General features: G+C 43.8%; 1 protein-coding gene across 2 annotated transcripts in view; it reads right to left on the reverse strand.

Annotated features, from left to right (window-relative positions):
* The window catches only part of NET1 (neuroepithelial cell transforming 1), a 64,999-nt gene that overhangs the window by 14,413 nt on the left and 26,536 nt on the right, over window positions 1–24,050 (reverse strand). Inside the window, exon 3 of one of the 2 annotated variants that reach the window (XM_082238966.1) lies at window positions 21,410–21,469. In XM_082238966.1, coding sequence (XP_082095092.1) covers window positions 21,410–21,469 — 60 coding nt within the window. Of the gene's footprint in view, window positions 1–2,128; window positions 2,409–21,409; window positions 21,470–24,050 lie in introns of those variants that run through there. The other variant, XM_082238967.1, reaches the window with a different exon arrangement.

A 24,050-nucleotide genomic window follows, 5' to 3' on the forward strand; every position in this document is an offset into this window, starting at 1 on the left:
TCATGTGACAGTCGTTTCTCTCCACCATTTTGCCATATCCAGGGTAACAAAGGATTTAGGACTATGAAGCTGTTCATCTCTGAACCCAAGAGAAACTACAAGGTTTCTCTGGAAGCAAAAACTCTTCTCTGTCACAAATTTATGACTTAGACATAAACCCTATAAACATACTGGTGAATCAATAAAGAATCTGACTTAACCTCCACTCCTCAAAACATCACCGACATCTAATTTATGGAGTCTCTTTCATCAAGTCAAGATGTTAATCCTAAGCGCCTGTGTGTACATTTCTAATGGCATTATCTATTCGGCAAGAAGAGAAGCAGCTCACTACATCTATTAATATCCACTTTAGGAAAGTTATGGCAATATCCCAAATTAAGACAGGTTCACAAATGGCAGAGAGACACACCCTGTTGTCTTCAATTCGGCCATCTCAGGCAGTACATCCAAGCTGCGTTCAAGACCTATATAACCTGTCAGGACTCACAGTACTGAACCTTCAGGTTGGCAGATAACATAAAAACGGTTTGTTTGTTTTTTTGCCCTGTCCTCCTAAATTAATAAAGTCTCCTGTACATGGAACATCCAGACAGACAAATAAAGGCAAGCTTACTGAGAAATATCCTGAAGTTTGCTTTCAGTTGGTATATTTCACCTCCACAGCTGCCAAAAATCCTTGCGTGTGTCGCACCAGAATGTTTAGACTCAACTTCCAAGTTCTGCCTTATTAAAGCCGAACTGTTGAATCATAAAGAAACCAACAATGCTTCCGGACAGGATGTCATATGTCACAAGGCATCACTTATAGCAGTCTTGACTTTAGAGTTCTCATAATTCCCACCATCCCACCAAAAGACACCTTGAGGTATGCATTTCAGCAGGATTAAAGTACTTTCGTTATGCCTCATATCACCGTCCATACAAGCAATAATCCTGTAGGAATGTCTTGGAGACCAATTTACTCAACAGTAAGGGAAATGCCATTAAAGTGTACAACTAAGCACCCACAGTGGAGCTTGATCCCTTGAAAACGCATACCCAGACAAGTAACCCTACTGGCAGTCAATGAAATACTGTAACTCATTTGTGTCCGCTTACTCCTTTGCAGGATACAGACACGCAACATCACAAGATTGGGAGGTGGGTGGAATTAATGTAAAAGAGGAACAAGCCATGCTAAACTCAGAAGGTTAGGGGGAGAGGAGAGAATGAGCAACCAAATTCCACTCAGTTGCTTCAGGTTCCTTAAATGGTAAACGGATGGGGGGGGGGAGCTTATTTCTCCTTTTTGTAATCATTTTTATTAAGTTTCCAATTTTACATTTCAAAACAAACATTTTACAAACTTTAGAATATCCAAAGACTTCCCTTCTTCTCCTTCCATGGTTCATGTCTTTGTCAGCATGCAACTTTAGATAACATGCATAATATTTTAAGACAATACATTCCTGGCTCCTCGACAACATTGCTATAAGCAGTCCCTCCCTCTTAATAAATAAAGCAGGGTCAATGCCTAGACCTCAACAAATACCCAAAGGGTTTCAACACTCCCCAGCGACTTCCTTTTAACAGGAAAGGCGTGAGACACACACTTGGCCCCCTAATTAAGGAGTTCAGAACTGCCTGCCGCAATTACACCTTTCCTTAACAGCGCCCAGCTGAAAGAGAAGCTTTTCCTGAAAGGGCTGTTAAGTCATGCTTAGCTAGCAGCTTCAAATAAAGTATGCAAGACACAAAAGTACAAATAATACTACTCTCTACTCACTGACTCACACCTTAGCCTACGGAGAGCAACCCAGACACTCCGACGGTTTTCACTCTCTTTTGCACCTCTCCCAGCAAGCTGACGGCATTTCTACAGGACTTCCACGTTTGCCTGCCACAGGTGACTTCATTTCAGTCATTTTTAAACAGGCGCGTTTAGGAGCAAGGTGCCAAACAAATCAACGCTTCCACCTCTTACACGCGCAGCGTAATCCCTTGAAGGCTTACTGTGAAGCAAACCTCCTTCTGCTGAAAAAAGCGGGCTTTGGGCAGCGCTTTGGGCAACTATTCAGAACCGTGCCACTTAAGAAAACCCTTTATCGTTCTTCCGATTGCTTAAGGCTTTTTACGCACGCCTTACCTCTTGTTCCCTGAAAGACTGGTTCTGCGCATCTATCACCCGAATAGTCCGCTTAATGGGGAGCAGCCCCCCGGCGTCATCGTGCGCCACCATAGCCCCTCTTCTTTTCCAAGGCTTCCTCGTGGTTTGTGCTGACTGTAATCCGCCCTCCCCACCCCTGGTGCTGCGAGCGAGGCGGTTACTCAGGCACGATCTGCCCCTCGCCGCGCTCTGAGCTCTGCTGGGGCTGCAGCAACAGCTCCATCCCGCTTCCAGGTGACTCACGCAGACGCGCTCTGATCCAGCGGCCCCGAGGAGAGCAGTCCAAGAGGCAGTGGGCGGGGCGTAAGAGCGGGCTGGTGGGCGGGGCTTCCTGGCGCCCGGGAGCCATTGGCTAGCCCGCGGCTAAGTGACACGCCCAGCCGTCTCAGGTTCCCCGCGGCAGGGGAGAACCGGCGCTGGACCACTGGGCTGGAGCCCCCTGTAGGAGGTATCCTGAACCGTCGCAGCCCGGAGGGAGACTGGCTTTGCGTGTACAGCCCTCCCGACGTTTGCCTTGCACAGGAGGACGCCAAGGGGAGGCTGGCGTGTTCTCCTAACTTGCAACAAACTGTCAGTATTAACACCCGCGCACCCTGGAAACGCAGGAAGAAACTAAACTTTAAATGCTGAGATCAGAAGCCTTTGCAAAACCGCTAAAATTGGTCGACGCGATCCCGAGGAATAAGCTTGCAAAACCCCATGCATGTTTTACCGAGGAGCGCTTACTTGAAAGTAAACGGGCTTAACTTGTGAATCGCAAAAACAAAGGCTGCGAGCCTAACCGTGTCTACTCCCAAGTTATTGAATCCAGTGCGGCTCACTTCCAGGAAAACGGAATTAGGTTTGCAACCTAACCAGCAAAATAAACGCACGAGATCGCGACCGAGTAACCCGATCCAGTGCATGCTTTCGCAGAAGTAAGTTCCGCCAAGATCCGTCGCACTTTACTCCCAAAGTAGGTTTCACAGGGTGTACTGCACACATACATGAGGGTTAATTTCCGAGTTTACATGCATGCGGTCGGGTTGCACGACGGCAATCCGATACACGTTTACTTCAAAGTAAACCACGCTGACCCCCCCCCCCAGCAAAAGTCAAGTTACACAGCAGCAAAAGGATGCATGTATCTGGAAGTAAACGCTACGGTGGCTGTGGGATTTGCTTCTGAGCAAACAAGCATCGGCTCAGGTCAAAGATTTATTGCTTAAACAATGAGACTTCGCAAGTAAGTAAACAAGAGTCGTGGCACTTTGCGGGAGGCGGAACTAGCTACGCAAATCGCTCTTTGCAGGAGGAATTTGCGGAGGCGTCAGGTTTCTCACCTCTGCGCGACAAGTGACACCTGCTAAAATGCCTGCTTTTAACACAACGTTTTTGCATCCTTCACACCTGGATTATTCCTATTTTCCCTGCGTGGCACGTTTGATGCAGCTTTATCGGAACTGTTTGGGGGGACTCGCTAGAAATCCAGAGCGTCTCTATAAAAATGAGCTTTAATTTACTGTATGTGCAAGTATTTTTAAGAGTGCAGCAACGAGCTCCGCTAGTAGTAGTGCTAATTCCAAAGCAAATGAAGTTCAAGCACAGCACTTGTGCAGCTTAGGGGGAATTTGAGGCTGCAGTTTTGGGAACACTTACTGGGGAACAACTCCACCTCAAATCTGCTTCCGAGTAGTATAACAGGAGTGAGGAACTTTGCTGAGACCAAGGTTTGCATTCCTTTGGGGGCAAACTAGGAGTGTGGGGCATATGCCAATGGTGGGTGGGACTAGAAGCAAAAGCAGGCAAGGCAACTAATGTAAATTTTACCTTTGTCCAGGCGACTGATTTCTGCACACACCCCTCTCTGTCGTCTACCCAGGCAGGCGAGAGGCATTATCGGAGTTCAGGATGCATCCCAGCCTGGGGAAAGTTTTAAGGACCAAGCAAAGAGGCCACATTTGTTTCCCAGGTCTGAGGTGGCCCACCCCTGGTGTATAGGGCTGGGCTGAAAGATAATCAGATGCTAAAGACAACAAGGCTTCTTCCTGTATCTTTAATAGTGAAGACCAAGTGGGAATTTTAGCAGGTGATTGGTTTTTTTCTCACTCCTGGAAGGGTGGGGCACGGCAGCTGCATCTGCACCAATCACCTCTTCTGCCCCACCCTGACCCTTGAGACAAGCCCCGCCTTCCTTTGCATGTAAAAGGTAATGGTAAAGGGACCCCTGACCATTAGGTCCAGTCGTGGCCGACTCTGGGGTTGCGACACTCATCTCGCTTTACTGGCCGAGGGAGCCGGCGTACAGCTTCCGGGTCATGTGGCCAGCATGACTAAGCCGCTTCTGGCAAACCAGAGCAGCGCATGGAAACGCCGTTTACCTTCCCGCTGGAGCGGTACCTATTGATCTACTTGCACTTTGACATGCTTTCGAACTGCTAGGTTGGCAGGAGCAGGGACCGAGCAACGGGAGCTCACCCCGTCGCGGGGATTCGAACCGCCGACCTTCTGATCAGCAAGTCCTAGGCTCTGTGGTTTAACCCACAGCACCACCCTTATCCTTTGCATGTAGCAGCCCCTAAATATGTCTATGAGCCAGTGTGATGTTGCTAGACTTTGACAAGCAAGAAGCATGGGTTCAAATCCCTGCTAAAGTCGCAAAGTTCACTATGTGATCTGCGGCCAATTGCCCAACTTAACCTAACAGGACTGTTATGAGGATTAAACTGGGGGGACTGACTGGGGAGAATCATGTGGGTGGTGATGCTCCAAGCACCTTAGAGGAAGGCGAGGTACAGATGCGATGGTTAAAACAGAGTTAAATAGCACAACTCTAGTGACTTAACGGAGCTTACTCCTGAGAAAGTGGTTCAAGGATTTCAAACTGTGTGTCTACACCTTTATCAGATCTGAACCTTGTGGAGCCACACGTGCATTGACCACCTGACATCAGGCAATTGAACTTGAGGACTCCTGAGTGCCCAGATTTCAAAGGCACCAGAGGCTTTGGTTTTACTGCCCATGAGGTGAAGGGCAGTAGGCAAAGCTTTCCTTAGCATAATACATATACTGTACAGTAGTATCATATCCCAATCCTCAATTTGTTGGATTAAACAGATTCTGACCCCAATCTCATGCCTTGGCCCATTTCTACAGTGCCAGAGTAATTATGCACCCAGGTCTTAAAACGAAAGACGTGAAGCAACTCCCTTCACATCTCAACAGGATTTGTAGCCTAGTAAAGATGCTCAGGGCTCACAATATTCAGCCAACCTGTAGCTCACCCCTGTGCATGATTATTCAAGGGGGAAATCCCACCGAGGTCTATGGGATTTATTCACACGTGTGTGTATTAGACTGCAGCCTTGCAACATGGTTTTTCTTGTATGGACATTATCCTCTGCTGCTAGAACCTTCAGCCTTTCTCTCAAAACTAGATAACAATTATTTGTTTTAGATTAGACAGCTTCCTTAGGTGTTCAAATATTCAAGATTTGCAAAACCCACATGGAATAAGAAAGAGGGCAAAACCAACTAAGATGTTGTGACATTTTCTCTTGCAGCAAAGCAGCTATGTGCTACAGTTTTTCTTAATGAAACTGGAACCCCTGATTAATATATCCTGCATTCCACATTCTTTGTTCTCAAAGCAGCCCCAGCCAGCCAGCAAACTGGATATGTTAACATCCTCTGTTTTATTTTCTGCTGTAAACAACTGTGCCTGCTGTAGGGATTTAAAAACAAAACCTACAAAAATCCAAACCTCAGGATGGTCCAAGGCAGGAAATAAATTCAGTTATTGTGGATAAGTGCTAAACATTACAGCCATTCTTTGCAGATGCCCACATTTCAAGCACTTTCCCCCACATTGCTCCCTCACTTGAAAATAAGAGTCAACTCCAAGCATTTTGCTTGCTTTAAGGAGTGTGGCAATGTGCATCTTTCAGATTGTTTAGGGCTGAGTGACCCATAGCTGGTCCTCAGCACCCTCTGCAACATTAAAAGGGAAGCCAAGGCAGGGGGGCAAAGTTCAGGTGAAGCAGCTGTTTCAATGGTACCCATGGGCACAGCAAGGATTTATGTTGGGGGGCAGAACCTCAGTTAAGTGTTTTTATTGGTTTACTTGATTTGGGAGGGGCAGCTGCCCCCCTGAACCCTCTTGGCTACGCCCATGGTGGTACCTGAAATATTTCACATGGCTTGTGAAGTTAGATTGATCCTGGACTGAAGGAACTTATCTTAGTGGCTCCCTCTGGAGGGCATGGGTCCATCAGAGAGGAGAATGTTGTTGCTACACTTAGGGGATACTTCCTGAACTTTCGGGTGGATACCACTTACATGGAAACAGCTCTGTGACTCTTGTTCTAGAAGTCAACATGACTGCATTTGCACTACTGCTTTTGAATTAAGCAGAACTCTTCATTCTGTTTAATGAGACATGCTAACTTTCTCCTCTGCCTCCTCTCTACGATCTAGAACAGGCTCCCCCAACCTGGTACCTCCAGATGTTTTGGACAACCATCAACTCCAGACAGCACAGCAAAAACAGCCAGAAGGCACAGGCTGGGGAAGGCTGCTCAAGAACGTATTATTTTACTCATTTTGCATCTCAAGATCACACAAGCATCGCTGTAATAACAGCTCATCTGTTTTCCAGTAATTCTCCCCACCCCTACCCCCAATCCCATCTTCACTGCATTCAGTTCCTAATAAAATCTGTGTCAAACGGGGTCAAAGAACTGGTCCTATATTTAGGTATTTTAAAAGGATGGAGGAAGTTCTCGTGAAACTGAGAGGGGCGGGGCAGGGGAAACACCCATAGCATCCAGCTGGGCTCTTTTTAATTAATGAAGGTTCTCAATTTTTGGCCTTCCCCAAAGTAATGAGAAGATGTAGGCCAAGCCCTTCCAAGGTGTAAATAAACCCACATTAAAGCTTAATTAAAAGGTGGTGGACAGCAAGGGTTTAGATTATGGTCAAAATAAGGAGCACCTGATGCGATCACGGAAAAGCAAACCTCCATTGCTTTCTCGGGGATTATTTAGACAGAAGCTTGATTAGAAGTTGCAGTCCACCCCTATGCATACTTGCCCAGAAGTAAAATTCACTGGATTTGTTTGTGAAGGGACTGTAGAGAATGTAAGGACACAGGAAAGAACGTAGCAAGCTGCCCACTACCGAGTTAGATCATTAGTTGACCTAGCTCAGTATTACCATATTTTTCGCTCTATAAGACGCGCCAGACCACAAGACGCACCTAGTTTTTGGAGGAGGAAAACAAGAAAAAAAATATTCTGAATCTCAGAAGCCAGAACAGCAAGAGGGATCGCTGCGCAGTGAAATCAGCAATCCCTCTTGCTGTTCTGGCTTCTGGGATAGCTGTGCAGCCTGCATTCGCTCCATAAGACGCACACACATTTCCCCTTACTTTTTAGGAGGGAAAAAGTGAGTCTTATCGAGCAAAAAATATGGTATCTACATTGGCAGCAGCTCCCCAGCATTTCAGACAAGGCTCTCTCCCAGCCTCCATGGAAGATGCCATGGATTGAACCTGGGACCTTTTGCATGTAACACAGATGTTCTCCCACTAAGCCATGGCCCTTCCCTGATGTAGAGGTCCTTTTAGCTGAAAGGATCTCAGCTACTATGGATGGGAAAGAACTCTGCTGGAGCCTTTGGAGAGCCACTGCCAGTCAGAGTAGACAGTGCTGGGCTAGAGGACAGTGGTCCGCTGCAGTAAGATGGCAAGACCACAAAGCAGGGCTTGCATCTAAATAAATAGGCACAGGATTGAAGCCTTAAGCTGGGTCTTCTTGTGCTGTTCCTGCTTCACCACAGCAAAAGAGGCAAGGGAGCACTTTCAAACCAAAGAATAGTGGGAAATACTTATACCAGCATCACATGCTATCCTATTGGCACACCAGCAGTACAGATCCCATTATTTATTTGTGTAGGAGCATGCAGTCAATACACAATTTTGCACCCAGTTAAGTTTCTTTTTCATTTTCGGCTTTGCCGACCCCTTAGACTCCATTGCTTTGAAACAGGGAGTGAGCAACTTGAGATTGTTTGTATAGCTGCAAAGTGTTAGGGGCTATAAACCCATTTCAATCGTATTTGCAATTATTTCAATGAGATCAAGGGGCAGATGAATGGCACAGCTTTCACAAGGGACACAGGGTCTCACAGGTGTCATTTCTCTTTCTCCAAGGGTGTGCCATGTGATCTTTTTCTTGCTCTCAGGAAGCTAGATTAAAGGTATGAAAATTTCAGCTTCTACTATGAAAGTTTGACAACATGTATGAGAGAAAACACACCCATTCTCTTGAGTAATTTCAATTTCATTTATTTCAGCTTTTCATCTGTGCCATTCTGGCTTTAGAGCAGGTAAAAGCTTAAAATCATCATCATCCTCAACAACAACAACATCCTTCAGAAAAGGCATTACGTAAAGAATAAGGTTCTTTCCCCCGTCTTCAGGGTCACACTTTGGTAACCCTTAGGAGGAACATATAATAAGGGGATAATATCAAACAACCTCACAGAGCAGTCACAAATATTCTCAGTAATGTATATTCTCTAAACAATCACAAGCAATATAAAAGCTAAGTAAATAGGTTTTGGACGCAGCTCACTTGTATTGACTATATGTGCTGGTGTTGCTTTAGTTTTCAAAGGAAAATTGTTTCAGGTGGATTTGGAAATGCAATAATTTTGGAAAGGAACCATATCAAACTTGGTTCCCAGTTCTGAAACACAATTACTGCCCCAGCATTCATTCCAGCATCACTCTCACTACACTTCTTTGCTAGGCTTCCCTCCCACCCACATAAATCCCTGTTCCAAGTTATCTACTTCAATCTAGTGATAGGGATGAGAGAATGAGACAACTGAGCCTTAGACTCTCATACTTCTTCCTTCCTTTCTATATGAGGGGAGGAGGTTAAACTCTTGTAAGTTTGTGTCAAACCATAGCTTCGACACAAAATTATGGCTTGCCTCATGAAGACGAAATGATACGCTATGGTTCAAGTCTGGCGTCTTCCCATCACATCAAAAAGAAGGGGAGCGAAGAGTGTATGAAACTAAGGTTCTTATCTGTTCATTTTTAACAAACTAGCGTGGTGTCTAAATTGAGCCTGTTCTCCTATTGCGAGATCCTTACCCCCCAACCCGGCCCCACATAACAGGCCCAGTTGTACAGGAAACCAGTAGAATATCTTGTATAGGAGCCTTTTTCTATTATATAAAATATTATATATTTTCCTTACCCCATCTCAAACTATTTGCTATTTTTAAAAAGAGCATATTACTTTAAAAACTCACTTCAACGGACCAGGTAGACATCACCAAGGAGCTGTTCTAATTGTACTGGTTCTTCAGATGCTCAGGAAATCACCACATTTTCCCGTCAGCCAAAACATCCTCTGGTGGGCAGGAGATCATCACATCGCAAGATTTGTACATCTAGTCTCTAAAGAGAGTCCCAAAGATATCCACAGCACAAACATCTAGCCAACAGAAAGGCTAGCACAGCAATGTAAATGTGGTGAAGAAAAGGACAGAGCTACTAGCAGAAGAGCAGCTCTATGGAGTCACACAGGAACTTGTCATTAAGTAATTAGTGTTAATTACCTAATACAATGAACTGATGTTCTGCCTCTTAAACATGCTTGGCAATGGATTATGTAAGCTTGGGCATATTTTGTGGATGTGAAGTGTTTTCTTGTTACCAAGGGCCTTGGTAGGGAAGAACTGTTCCTGCCATCTTTGCTGACCTGGGATTTGCCAATGCCGGCCAACTTTCACCTACCCAAATGCTCCAAGCTCATTCTTAAATGAAACTACCACATGATCAATGTTAGTTGAACTACAAAGGAGCCCTAATCTATTGTGACACAATCTTTTGCCCCTGGGAGGTATAAGAGGCGCTGAAAAATCCTTTGCAGCCTGTGAAGTGCCTTGGGAGGGGACAGCAGGTGATGATTTAATGCTGCAAGGTACACACAGGCAGGTATAAGTAAGTGGATGTGATGATTCTCTGCAAAGGCATTTATGGAACTAATCACATGTGGACAATCTCCAGGCATGAGCAATAAGAGGCTCTTACAAGCATGATGGTGGGGGTGGGGAATGCGTTGTTCCTCCCTAGCTGTGGCTCCAATCTGCAGTCATTACATTTTGATTGACTATTCCCCCAAGGAGTTCAGCATGGCATGCATGTTCTCTCCACCCCCACATATGGAGTAGGTTAGGCTGAGGAGCCCAAGATCACTTAAGTAGGTTTTGGACTCTACATTTCCCAACACTAGTTTAACCACTACTACACACTGACCCCTGTTTACTCAGAAACAGAGGACGAACAATCAAATGGAAGACAAGCAGGTCAGCAAATGTCCCTATTTCCATCTAAGAAATGTTGGAGGGTATGGCGTTTTCCAACCCCCGAGCAGGCTAAGGCAATCCTGTATAGGGAAGTTTTTTTAATGTTTATTGTTTTATTATGTTTTTATATATGTTGGAAGCTGCCCAGAGTGCTGGGGCAACCCAGTAAGATGTGTGGGTTATAAATAGTAAAAGTATCACTAAGGAATGGGACGTCCATATTTTCATCAGAGAATCGTTGGAGGGTATGCATTATGGGCGTACAGCATATGCTAAACTTCTCTTTGCTTCTCACCACTCTCTGACCCAAATGCCTGGGAATTCAGAAACAATGTTAACTCTTAAGGGGTGGATGCACAACTTCACATTATAGTGTTTGTGCAGAGCAGCACCCAAATTGCATGGGGAGCATTGGCCAGCAAACCCGGCGGCTTGCTGAACTAGGACATCCATGTTGTGACCACGTTTTAGAAGGTTCTCCCCAATTATTATTTTTTATTCCTAATTATTATTTTGTAGTTTGTGTAATTTGACTCTAAAGTAGAGTTACCAGACGTCCCCAGTTACCGGGGACAGTCCCCAGATTTGCAAATCTGTCCCCAGGAAACGTGGCAGCCCGGAGCCAGGCTGGTAGCGCAGTTGGCTCTGGCTGACTTCAGGAGCTGCTCACTGCTGTGGCACCTGCCATTTTTCCTCGCCGGAAGTCCCCATATGATGTCACGCGCCATGACATCATATGTCAGGCGCCACAGCAGCAAGCAGCTCCTGAAGCCAGCCAGAACCAACTGCGCTACCAAGCTGGCTCCGGACTGCTGACTGCCGCTGCCACCGCCACTGCTGAAGGGGAACCAGGGACATCTGGCGGTACAGATCTCCTGCCCCCTTCCCCCTGATCGGGGGGGGGCTCAGTAGTTGTGGCCAGCCGTTGCCCAATTTTTAAAAAACTCTGCGCATTTATGTTTCACAGGGTGCGAAAGAAGGGCTTTGCACCTTGCCTGGCAGAGAAACCGCGCGCCTTGCGCCCCTCCTGGGCAACGCCCGCCCACCCAAGACTCCTGGGCCTCCCCCGATCTGTCAAAACAAAGGGGGAAGGGGTCAGATCATCAGGGAAGGCTCGGGATATGCATGTGTGATTGGGCCCAGGGTCTTTTGCCTCTCCAACCCCACTACTGATTGCTACTCAGCTTAAGAAAAAAAGAAAAAAAAGGTGTCCCTGGATTCATTGAAAAAAAATCTGGTAACCATACTCTAAAGGTTATTAAAGTTATACCACTTTAATCTAAGGATGTCAAGGTAGTGTCCATGGTTCTCTTGCTCCCCGTTTCATTCTTACAACAATCCTGTGAGGTACGTTAGGCTAAGAGATGGTGACTGGCCCAAGGTCACCCACTGAGCTTCATGGCTGAATGGGGATTTGAACCCAGCTCTCCCAGGTCCTAGGTCAAACACTTCATGATTCTACCACTTTATTCTGCTTTCTGTCCTTTAAAAAAATTCAATTTTATTCATTATCTACATATTCTAGGTAGAACTTTTAAGAATTTACATTTCCTCATAGTAGGGTTTGGGGGCCCACAGCTAGTTTAAGCTGCTGGCTTGTTCAAAGGTGTCATCTATCAAATGCTATGACCAGAATGCACATACACTGAGAAAATTACTGCTTGCTTTAGCTCTTCGGGAAAATACACAGCTTTGTTCGAATGAGTACTTATAGGAAGTCAGCCCATATGACCTGCTTGACCACATTACTTCTTGGCTATAACCTGCTTTTAACATTCCAGCAATAGATATTTATGTCCCTGTCAAAAATGTAAAGCTGTGTTCTTGTAAGCAGACGAAGGGGTTGCTTGGCTCCTATAATGTATACATGCAGTCTGGAACACAGCATTTTATTAGGCTGATGGGATGTCTCTGCAGTTAAGATGGACTATATAAATAAAAAGCTCAGCAGCACAGATGTGTTTTTTCTACAATTCATTCCCCCATTGAAATTCAGCAGTATAGACCATCACTAGTACCGTTCAAATATCAACATTCAAGATGGATGAAAGCACAGAAAATCAAATAAAGCCTTCTCTTTATTCTTTCACATTCTGCCTGTGTTAATACAAGAGCTTTGCAATAAGCTCCTGGTGTAAAAACAAGCGAAGATTTACACGAAAGGAAGGGAGAAAAGAAGCCACCACACTACAAGTTTGAAACAACTTTATATTCTTTATTTAAACTTATATGCTAACCATACACTCATAGTTATTTTCTCCCTCATGACTTGGGTGGTCCAGTTGGCAGTTCATCCTAAATGCTGATCTCCAACTAATAATTTATCTTTCAGAGCTGGCCAAGACAAATGCATGAGTTTGAGCTGCCATGCCCGACTAGGGTTACTATAATTGTGGGCCCTGAAAGTGGTACCCAACACAGGAAAGGATGCTATTTTTTACAGCAGCATCTCTCTGGTATAAGAGTAATGGCCATTCTTTAAAGAAAGTCATATACTCTAAAACCCACTTGTTCTAAAACTTTTTTTCCTCTTGGCTACACTTTCAGGGAAAAAAATCTGTTCATGGCCACACCCTTTTTTTAATTGATAAGAAATACATTGGAAAACAAAAAGAAACAACTCCCAGCAGTGCTTGATTTATAACACAGAACACAACAACTTTATAATATGATCATGGGACATCCATACAGTATAAAACAATGCAGATACATAAGAACATGAATCATTCCCAAAATATAATTATAAACGAGCCTCTTACACATGTACTTTAAGTATGTATACAAACTCAGTGAGAGGTGTGAGCTTGCTTTTTTTGCGGGGTAATCTTATTTATATTAGTTCTGATTTGAGACAAACTCTCATCTCCTCATTGACACAAAGAAACCTTTCTCTTTTATGATCTCTCATATTTGTCAGAGTCAAAAATCCCTGTTCGCTATATGCAGTGATCAGGGATTTTTGACTGACAAATATGACAATTCCCTGTTTTTCACTATATGTAGTGGAGAATAGTAGAAGAATAAATAGCCAATGCTCTTGAAGAGAGGTGTGGATACTGTTTCTGGTTGTGTGTGTGTTGTGCGTGTGTATATAAATTACTTTGATACTATACTATATTATACTACACTGAATTGTTTAAATGTTTCTTTGATTGTCCTTGAATCTTCCTGCCACACTTGCCATCCTTTCCTGTCACACCCTTTGAGAACCACTGCTGTAACCCCATGAAAGGTTCATTTACTCCCCAAAGGACTGGTTTATGTTACTACTAACAGTGACCATTTTAAACTCGTCCAATTGATGCACAATCATGCACACTCTGGTCTCTGCCAACCTAGAAGTGGTCTGAAAGGGTGGGGGCAGAATGGGGCGGACTTAATGTGTGCTCCACTGATGCACACAGGGGTCAGGAATGGAACTCCTGTGCAAAATGGTTGCTACCTGCATTTTGCTTGACTACTGCAAGTTTCATAAAGCAGCAACAGCCGAGAAGCTAGTTTACCATGCAATATAACTTTATCTGGACAAATCTAGAGTCATCTTAATATAAAAAAGGGCCCAGCTCAATTAAACAAAAAAAAAAAGTCCACCTACTCCAGCACCTCATTTTCTACAGAAGTCTGCAGAAAGTTCAGGCACAGGGCGTGATGGTAATGCCCCTCTACTGTGGTCCCATTTGGCCATCACGATTAACAGCCATAGATAAGAGATGCTGCCCATAAATTTGTCTAAACTCCTTTCAGATGGTTTAAACAACCGCCTACATTTGCGGTAGTCACATCTTGGATCAGCAAATTCCAGAATGAATTATGTGCTGCATTGAATACTGTCATCCTTAGGTCTACAGCCCATCAATTTGAATGGCCCCAAGTTCTAGAACTGTGGGCAAGGGAGGGAGAAAATCATAACCAGCTTTCTCCACACAATGTCTAACTTTAGTACATTTCTCATGTCTCCGCCTATGTCGCCTTTTTTCTAAAGCAGTGGTGGGGACTCTCTAGTATGCAAACCTATTTAGGTATGGCACAGGCCCAATTTGGCCTGTGAGACTGTTCCCCATCAATTATGCCCATATGCCCCATGCCTGATGCTCTCAATTGTTCCTTTACAAGTGAGGCTCTCCGTCAGTGCCCATCAGCTGACAGGAATCCTCATTGAGATCAGATGCACTAAGGAGTTCCCCTAGAGTGGCCAAGGGGACTTTGTTAGAAGCAGAGAAAGATCTTTTGATACCGGGAGCTCACTTTTATATGGACTTGCTCTGTTTTCTTGAAGTAGTTTGCATTCAAACCACTTGGCTAAAATAGTGCTTCAAGCAAATGGAGCATGTCCCTTGGAAGTTTCGCTTCCAGCACCAATTAGCTGATTGGAGCTGGGAGTGCACCTTCAAAGTAGGTCACTGTAACAGTTGAGCAGCTGGTTGGGGGTTTCCAGGGATTCCCACTGAACTTTGATATCATTATGACATCAAGTGATTGACAGGAAGGTGATCCTATCAAAGTAGGCCCACAAAAGGTGGGGGCATTAGGGATCCGGCCCACTGGCCAGATCCAGTTCCCCACCCTGATTCTAACGTAAAAAGCCATAATGCTTTAGCTTTCTCTTGTAATAAAGGTGCTCCAGCCCTTCATGTGCCAAGGGTCCTGCATTCTGTTGCATATGTAGCTTCACACAGTGGATAGTTTATGGTAAGGGCTACTGGCTCAGGTTGCTCTAAAGCAGGATTAGACAAATTCACAGAGGATGTCAATCAGTTATTACTCATGCTATCTAACTGGCTTTCCATGGTAAAAGGCAGTACAGTGGTACCTAGGGTTACATACGCTTCAGGTTACATATGCTTCAGGTTACATATGCTTCAGGTTACAGACTCTGCTAACCCAAAATAATACCTCGGGTTGAGAACTTTGCTTCAGGATGAGAACAGAAATCGTGCTCTGGTGGCGTGGCAGCAGCGGGAGGCCCCATTAGCTAAAGTGGTGCTTCAGGTTAAGAACAATTTTAGGTTAAGAACGGACCTCCGGAACGAATTAAGTACTTAACCCGAGGTACCACTGTATCTTCCTATAACAGTGATCTCAATTCCAAGTGCCATTTTTTATGTGGTTTGCTACATTTAGTGCACTAACCTTCTTCTTCTTCTTCTTTAAAAAAACACTCATATTTTCTTGGCACAGAATTCCTATTTCTTACACATAACGAATTCTCCTTAGCAGGCTTTTGAGGACCTAGAGCACAGACTAGACTGGAGATTACTAACTATAGCTTCATCGTGCCCTTTGCAAGCTGCACTGTACTTCTCTTCGACTCAACGCTGGATACTGAGGCCCCCGCAATCTTGTTGCTAATAAACATTGGGCCCACACCTTCTGAACACACACACACCTTAGGCTTCACCTGGCATGAATCATTAGTTTGCAGCTTACATAATAGCAGAGCTTAGCATTGTAGCACAGTATACACAATGAAGACTTTATCTAATGCCAAGTCATAGGGTTGCTAATAAGTGCCAGTCCACTTAATTCATGAGATCCCTCAAAAAACCAGAGGAAGCCTAGTTTTATGACAGTGCACAATAAGAAGATAAGGCAAGCTTGCTGGATCAGGCCAACAGCCCATCTAATCCTGTATCCTGTTCTCACAATGGCCAGTCAGATGTCTGTGGGAAGTTGGACAAGAGAACAACAGCACCCTGCCCATTTGGGAGTCCCAGAAACTGGCACCTTGAGGGACAATGTCTCCAGCAATGGAAGCAGAACAGAGCCATCATGGGTAGTAGTCACTGATAGCCTTGCCCTCCATGTATTTGAGTAATCCTCTTTTAAAGCCATCCAAGTTGGTGGCTATCACCATAACGTTAGCAAGACAAGCTATGGCACATCAGAGGCAGTTTTACTGCAAGTATAGTAGAGTGAAATGAGAATGCAGTGGAAAGATACAGGTGCATGGGTTCAAGTACACAGTTTTGCAAAGATTCGTGCCAGCTTCACATAACTACATTTCCTAAGAGAAAGCTAAGCATCTAAACCATACAATTTATCTTTCACAGTACAGCTGTTAACCATAGCTATGCTTACAAATTTGGCAGACTACTGAAGCTTGTCAAATAGCGTGGACTGGGATCCCCATGAGTTGAGGAGGAGTTCACCAAGCAGTAGAAAGTTCTCTCATGAAAGCAGGGGAGAATTAGGAAGCAGCCAGCCTGTATTTCTCAGTTTTAGTAATAAAGAGAGAACCAGCGAGTGAAGTGTGACGCTAAGAACGTACCCCAACCTTTCACAGTTTCAAGACCAGGGTCTGCATCAAATATGCTTTACTGCCTTTATCCATCTGAGGAAGAATTCACAACGTGACAAGAAGTTCAAAACTTCCAAAGTCAACTGAATCTAAAATGGCCAGGCATTCTTGTCCCTTCAATCCACCTGCAGTGCTGCAGCTGTCTCCACACTCTTCACCGCTCAGAAGAGCTGCTCATTAATTGAATTCTAGGCTCTCGACCTTCACTGTTTGGCCATTCACCAGCTAATAACCAGCATTTATGAAGAACATATCTGGATACTGGCCCCAACCAGGATGAGGCTTCTGGAAAAGTAGTGGGAAGCAACCTTCACCCATTAACCTTAAAGGCAAAGGGAGCAAACGCTTGAAAGTTACTGTCATCAGCTTAAAATAGACAAGATATTTTGCCATCGATCAACATTTGTTGGCACAGACCTTCACCAACCTCATGCTCTAATAAAAATAGTTTCTCTCTCTCTTTGTTTCTCTCTTTTTCTCCAAATGTGTCAGCTTGAATGCTGGAGGAAGGTCAGGGATTTTTACAATCCTACAGTGACGTCAGCAAGACAAACTTGAACTGCTGAAAACTAAGATCTAACCTTCCACCTTGTTGGCTTTGAATGCTAACAGTTGTGCATGTTCAGAAACAAATGTCATTCAGACAGGACTTTACAATAATTCGTACCAGCTGCAAGAGAGATGGAACCCAGTTACTGTGGGGTGTATGAACTACATGCTACTGAAAATAGCAGCATTTTTGCTTAAATGAGTCAAAATGAAACAATGCCATCTTAATGTAGGCAGCCACACCTTTTCAAAACAAATACTGAATTATAAACACTAAGCATATATATTTGGTTTGGTAGTACCATTGCACTCAACTGTGTGCGACAGAACAGAAAGCCATTTCAGTGAATTAAAAGCACACTCTGTTGGATGCTATCAAGCCAATTAATACTGATGTCCACCCTTTTGGTATCAAGACTACACTAAGCCTTATGCAGAACATACAAATGGTTCACTTAGACCAAGGCTGGGGGTGCTTTAGATATTGTTGGACTCTCATCTCCCATCAGACCCAGCCAGCACAACCAATTATTACGGATGATGTGAGTTGTAGTTCCACAGCATCTGCAGGGCCTCAGGTTCCCCATCCTTGAATCTGTTGGACAAGCCAGGAGAGGTGAGAAGACAGAGACCAGCAGCAGCAGGACAAGCCAGAGAAGTTGTTGTTGTTTAGTCGTTTAGTCGTGTCATACTCTTCATGACCCCATGGACCAGAGCACGCCAGGCACTCCTGTCTTCCACTGCCTCCCGCAGTTTGGTCAAGCTCATGCTGGTTGCTTCGAAACACTGTCCAACCATCTCGTCCTCTGTCATCCCCGTCTCCTTGTGCCCTCCATCTTTCCCAACATCAGGGTCTTTTCCAGGGAGCCTTCTCTTCTCATGAGGTGGCCAAAGTACTGGAGCCTCAGCTTCAGGATCTGTCCTTCCAGTGAGCACTCAGGGCTGATTTCCTTCAGAATGGATAGTTTGATCTCCTTGCAGTCCATGGGACTCTCAAGAGTCTCCTCCAGCACCATAATTCAAAAGCATCAATTCTTTGGCAACCAGCCTTCTTTATGGTCCAGCTCTCACTTCCATACATCACTACTGGGAAAACCATAGCTTTAACTATATGGACCTTTGTTGGCAAGGTGATGTCTCTGCTTTTTAGGTACAGTGTGAATATGCTGATTCAGCAAAGGCTTTGTTGCCTTCAGAGTGATAGGAGGATAAAGTTTTGATGGGGAGAGCAGGGAGATGTATTTCTTTATTGACAAAAATAGTTATAGACCACCCTCTGCATATAAAATATCCCGGTGGCAGACAACAACATTTATAAGTGCAATAAAATACAAAATGCAATTAAAACAATGCAAAATAATCATAAAAATGAAATGCAAACTATTAATAAATGACTGGCTCACATTGAATAGGTTTAAACAACTGAATAGGCCTGTTGGCATAAAAGGGTTTTAGGAGACATCTGAAAATTAGTTGCAAGGCTGACTGCTGAATCCCCACTGAAGAATATTCTACAGCATGGGACCCATGACACTAAACAGCCAACTTCTAGCTGAAGCCAGTCAGGCTTTTGAAAGACAGGGACAATTAACAGTGCTCCCCAGGACTATCTCAGTGACCAAGCTAGGATGTAAGTGCTCAGGTGATCCTTAATGCATCCTGGACTCAGGTTGTGCAAAGCTTTGTATAACAATTCAAGAACCTTGAACCTAGCCTGGGGGTGTAAGGGCAGGCAGTGCAGAGGTTTTAGCTGAAGTGTCTACACTTTAGCTGGAGTGAGTGCTAAGTACAACAACAGCATCAGTGGGTGAAGGCGGTAAAAGTGGTAGATTATTATCCACCTGAGAAGAGGCACGTATTTCTTTCAGTGGTTATCTCTGGATACTTGTATATTTACTGAGCTGATACTAAGCCTCATTTCTTCCAAGGTTTTGGGGAGCCCGATGAACAGGGAGATTTGTGCAATCCGATATGAAGCAATCACTGAAGAGGGCAACTATTGTGTTGTCTGAGCCTGCTTTGATACCCACTTGTTCTGAGCTGAAGGAACCTACACGTGAAGCTTAGATAAAAAAAACAGTCACAACCATTCACGGGTCAGTGAATCCACTTTTGAGAAATAATAAAATTGAGGCTGATAAAAAGAACAAACAATAGAACCATTAATTAACAAAGGAGGCAATGATTGGGGATCCCATAAATCAGAATTAGCATGCCTCAGTCTCATAGTGTTTACTTCACTTACATTGCTCAGGAAAAGATAAAGCCACATACAGGAAAAGTACTGCATATACCGTATTTTTTGCTCTATAAGACTCACTTTTTCCCTCCTAAAAAGTAAGGGGAAATGTGTGTGCGTCTTATGGAGCAAATGCAGGCTGCACAGCTATCCCAGAAGCCATAACAGCAAGAGGGATTGCTGCTTTCACTGTGCAGTGATCCCTCTTGCTGTTATGGCTCCTGAGATTCAGAATATTTTTTTTTCTTGTTTTCCTCCCCCAAAAAGTCTTGTGGTCTGGTGCGTCTTATAGAGCGAAAAATACGGTACTTTTAATGCCAGTTACACTCAAGGGGCAGTGCATTGCAAGCTTTCACCTTTGCAAACCTTTCACCATTGCTAAGTTCTTGCTTTTGGCAGTGGGAGGTGTTCTTTCATTTATAAAATGTCTAAGTTACCTTTCCATTTTGTGCTCAGGATGCCACGCAGCATACATTTCAAATTGCCAGTATTTATTTTTAAATATTGTCACACACATTAGAATTAAGATTACAAAACCAACAAAAGGAAGCAATTTTGAGCAGCACAGTCTTAAAATACTCTCTTCATCTTCTGGAAAAACATAACAGTGGAAGAGCCTGGCGGGTCTTCCCAGGGAAACATTATTCTGCAGCAGGAATAGCCAGTGTGGTACTACAACTCCCGTCAGCTTCACCAGCAGAACTAATGGTCGGGGCTGATGGAAGTTGTAGTTCAACAACATCTGGAGGGCACCATCTTGGCTACACCTGCTCTACAGCATGGATGCCATTAAAAAGCCCAGAGAAATGAAGCCCATCCTAGGAAAACAGATGGCATTTTACAGTCCCTGCTAGAAAAATAGGGGGGAAAGGGTGGTATTCAACTAGGTTTACTCAGAGTACACCCACTGAAATTGATGGAGATGACTAGGTTAGGTCCATGAATTTCTATGCATCTAGACCAAGCAAAACCTAGTGTAATATTATTCCCCAATGTCAGGCAGTGGGAAATTGGTTGCTGATAGGGAAAAGCTTGAAGGGAGAGCAGTCGGATATACTGTGGGATGTCTGTTGATAAATTATATTAGTTGTGGAAGGTACAGAAATAATTATTCAGAAAAATTGCCCCCTTTTGTGACATTTTGCTAGAAGAATGCAAAAAAGCAGGTGTTGAGAATCTTCCATCTCACTGTGTATCTTGAAGGGAAATCATTTTTATAGCACAGTTTCTTATTCTTGCCTCTTGTAATTGCTCAATAAAGTTAGAATTCTGTAATAAAAAAGCGAAGTAGCAACATTCTAGGTTTCACGGTCACAGAGATAGGTTTGGAAATAAACCAAAAATCTTCAGGTAGTAAAGCCTCTGGTGATATCCACTGCTCACAATACTCAATGAAATCACTGGACTTAAGTCCATCGCTTTCAACTATGAGGACAGAGTAAGATACCACCCTCCAGGTCTGGAGGTCTCAATTATCAGAGACGATAATTTTGGGTTCTTTCGGGTGTTGGATTTGTCAGCACTGGCAAGTAGGTAGGTGTGCTGAGCCTGAAGCTGGGCAACTGAAGTTCAAATGCCAGTTTAGCTGGAGACTTGGTGGGTGGAGCCTTTGGAAAGTTGCAATCTCTCAGTCCCCATTTCCCATCCATTAAATGGAAACGGGAATATCCTCTCAACTACCTTGGATGGTTGGTCAACAGAAGAAGGAAAACAATAAAACCCACCACAAGCCTATAAGGTGGACCAGAAACCTCAATGAATGCAGCACCTTTGCTTATCAGTACAATCATGCGAAAAATGTTTTAATTACCTTAAGATCGAGGCTACAAATACTGACAACATCATCCTCTCTTTCTCTCCGCTTCCTCTTCTATAAGGAAAGAAAACACTAGTTATACGAGTTACGTGCCTGGCTTTGATATCCTTGAAAGGAACCAGCTTCCCCAAGTGTTACGTGCCCCAAAGCTGCCCTCCTTTTTACAAGTATGATGTAAACAAGCTGGAGGAATTTCATTCTGGCAATTAACGTCATTTGACTTGACATACAAGCAAACATACAAGCAATTCGCCTAGAAGTTATTGCCTCCTTTGTGCTCCTATGAGAAACAGATTAAAAAGAGAAGAATGAAAATCCAAAAGGAAGGAGAGCAACACGCATTAATGTCGCTATTGACACCTGGAATAATTTCAAGAATTTACTTAATGAAAGAAGAAACCTGTTTGGATTCCACAGTTCTCAGTTATGCTTACCATTATATAAGAGCCAATGTGTGCCATCTCCCACTTCTAAGTTCTACAAATCACAACCATCCCATAATGACGTCCTTACCAGTTCACCTCTGCTTTTTGTTTAGTCGTGTCCGACTCTTCGTGACCCCACGGACCAGAGCACTGGTAGTGGCAAGTAAAATTTCCTCCCAGTGACCAGGCAAGTCCCCTTTGTCAGAGGAATAAAGGCATGTGTCCCACAACCAGAGCATGGCCTTGTGTTCATGAAGGACCATACTCTGAGAACAACACATATGGCTCTCATTCCCCCTTCTAAACTTAAAAATATTTTAGCCTCATGGGGGATCCCTGTAGCACAGCGCTCTTTAACACAAGACTTGTTATTGTGGTTGCACCCACAGTTCTATCACCACAACACAGGACTGTGTTGCAGAGGCTGCATGTGGCACGGTTTCCCTCCCTGACAGAATAATGCTTTGTAGATCAAATGTGAGTCTCCTGTTCATGCATGCACTGTGGGTTGTGGGAGGACGGAGTGAAGCATGCAGGAGAAGCAAAGGAGAACAACTTGAAAGATACTCCTTTCTCCACCAAATGACTTTCTAAAACATTATTCAAAAAAATTATAATACCACAATACAGTGGTACCTCGGGTTACATACACTTCAGGTTACATACGCTTGAGGTTACAGCTCCGCTAAACCAGAAATAGTGTTTCAGGTTAAGAACTTTGCTTCAGGATGAGAACAGAAATTGTGCTCCAGCAGCGCAGCGGCAGCAGCGGGAGGCCCCATTAGCTAAAGTGGTGCTTCAGGTTAAGAACAGTTTCAGGTTAAGTACGGACCTCCAGAACGAATTAAGTACTTAATCCGAGGTACCACTGTATTATGAACAACATGGAAACGAGTGTTTTTGCACTTCAAAGTACTTCTAACCATATCTATTACATATCTGCAAATTATTCAAAGGAACAATTTGCAAATTAACTTTACAGACTTGGTCAGAATACCATTAAAAATAGACACTGTTTTCTTTTTATTAATTTTGCAACGCTACCAAGAATTTCAGATTGTGCTTTTTACTCAGAAACCCTAGTTTCTGCAATTCAGCTTTACTCCCTGCTTATAGCCAACCTATAGGCTTTAGTCTCATCCAACTCCAGACTCTAAAGGAAGTCCAGAGGTTTGTTTTTAAGACTGGCTAGACTAGTTTTAATAGGTCTTGCCTTGGCTGGGCCCTTCATTTTTCTCAGCCCAGTTGCGATTCATACAGACAGCAGACATTTGACAGCAAAGCCAGCTGTTTTACATCTGCTAAATCAGATGCAGACTCTTAAAAAAACCTGCACTTGAATGGCTCAGAGAAACAAAGGGCTATCCGGATTGATACGTTCTTCTCAGACTGGATGACCCTTTTAAACCCTCCTGAGATCAGTTCATGTGGAAAAGTATTTCTGAGAGTGCACCAGACTGAAAAAAGCAGGATGTCTAAAGTCTCAGCAAAAAGTGTTCATCGCCTTTTTATAAAACAAAAAAAACCCCTTAATTAGAAAGAAAACCCATCTTTCTAAAATGGGTGATTCAATGATTGTATCAGATAACAGGAGACTTCTTATTTGTAAGGAGAGAAACTTCATTTGGGCGAGGAAATCTTATTTTAAAATAGCCTTTATAACATGCTTCTCCTCTCTGGAACTCCACGTGCCACATTTTGTCCTCACAATTTGGAGGTAGATAGGCTGAAAAATGGTGTCTAGCCCAAGGTCATCCAGTGAGCTTCACGGTTAAGCAGGGATTTGAACCCAGGTCCAAGTCTGACAATCCCTCACTTGATAAATCCAGGAACCAGGAGATGCCGAGGTCAGGTTAATTGTTCCCTTTTATGATTTACAGGCTCATCTTGCTACAAGTTTAAAATCAGCTTGTCCTAATCTCCCACATCAGGAAACCCTAGGAGCTGTACTACCCAGGTGAGGTCAGGATTCTTGGCAGCCTCATGTCATTGGGGACAATTCATGTCTGTTAAACTTGTATAAATACAGTTTCAGGTTTGTAATATATAGCATCTAATCTTGTTATCCTCTTCTACTGGAACTAGCCTCTATTAAAAAAACATTTACTTACCCTAAGCCTTAATAACATAATGAACAGAGCAAAAAGTATACAAAAGCAGCTCCTCAAGAGATTAAGAGTGGAGAAATAGTCTCATTTTGAGAAGTATCA

This window comes from Podarcis vaucheri (genome assembly GCF_965113315.1).
Source record: "Podarcis vaucheri genome assembly, chromosome: 10".
NCBI lineage: Eukaryota > Metazoa > Chordata > Lepidosauria > Squamata > Lacertidae > Podarcis > Podarcis vaucheri.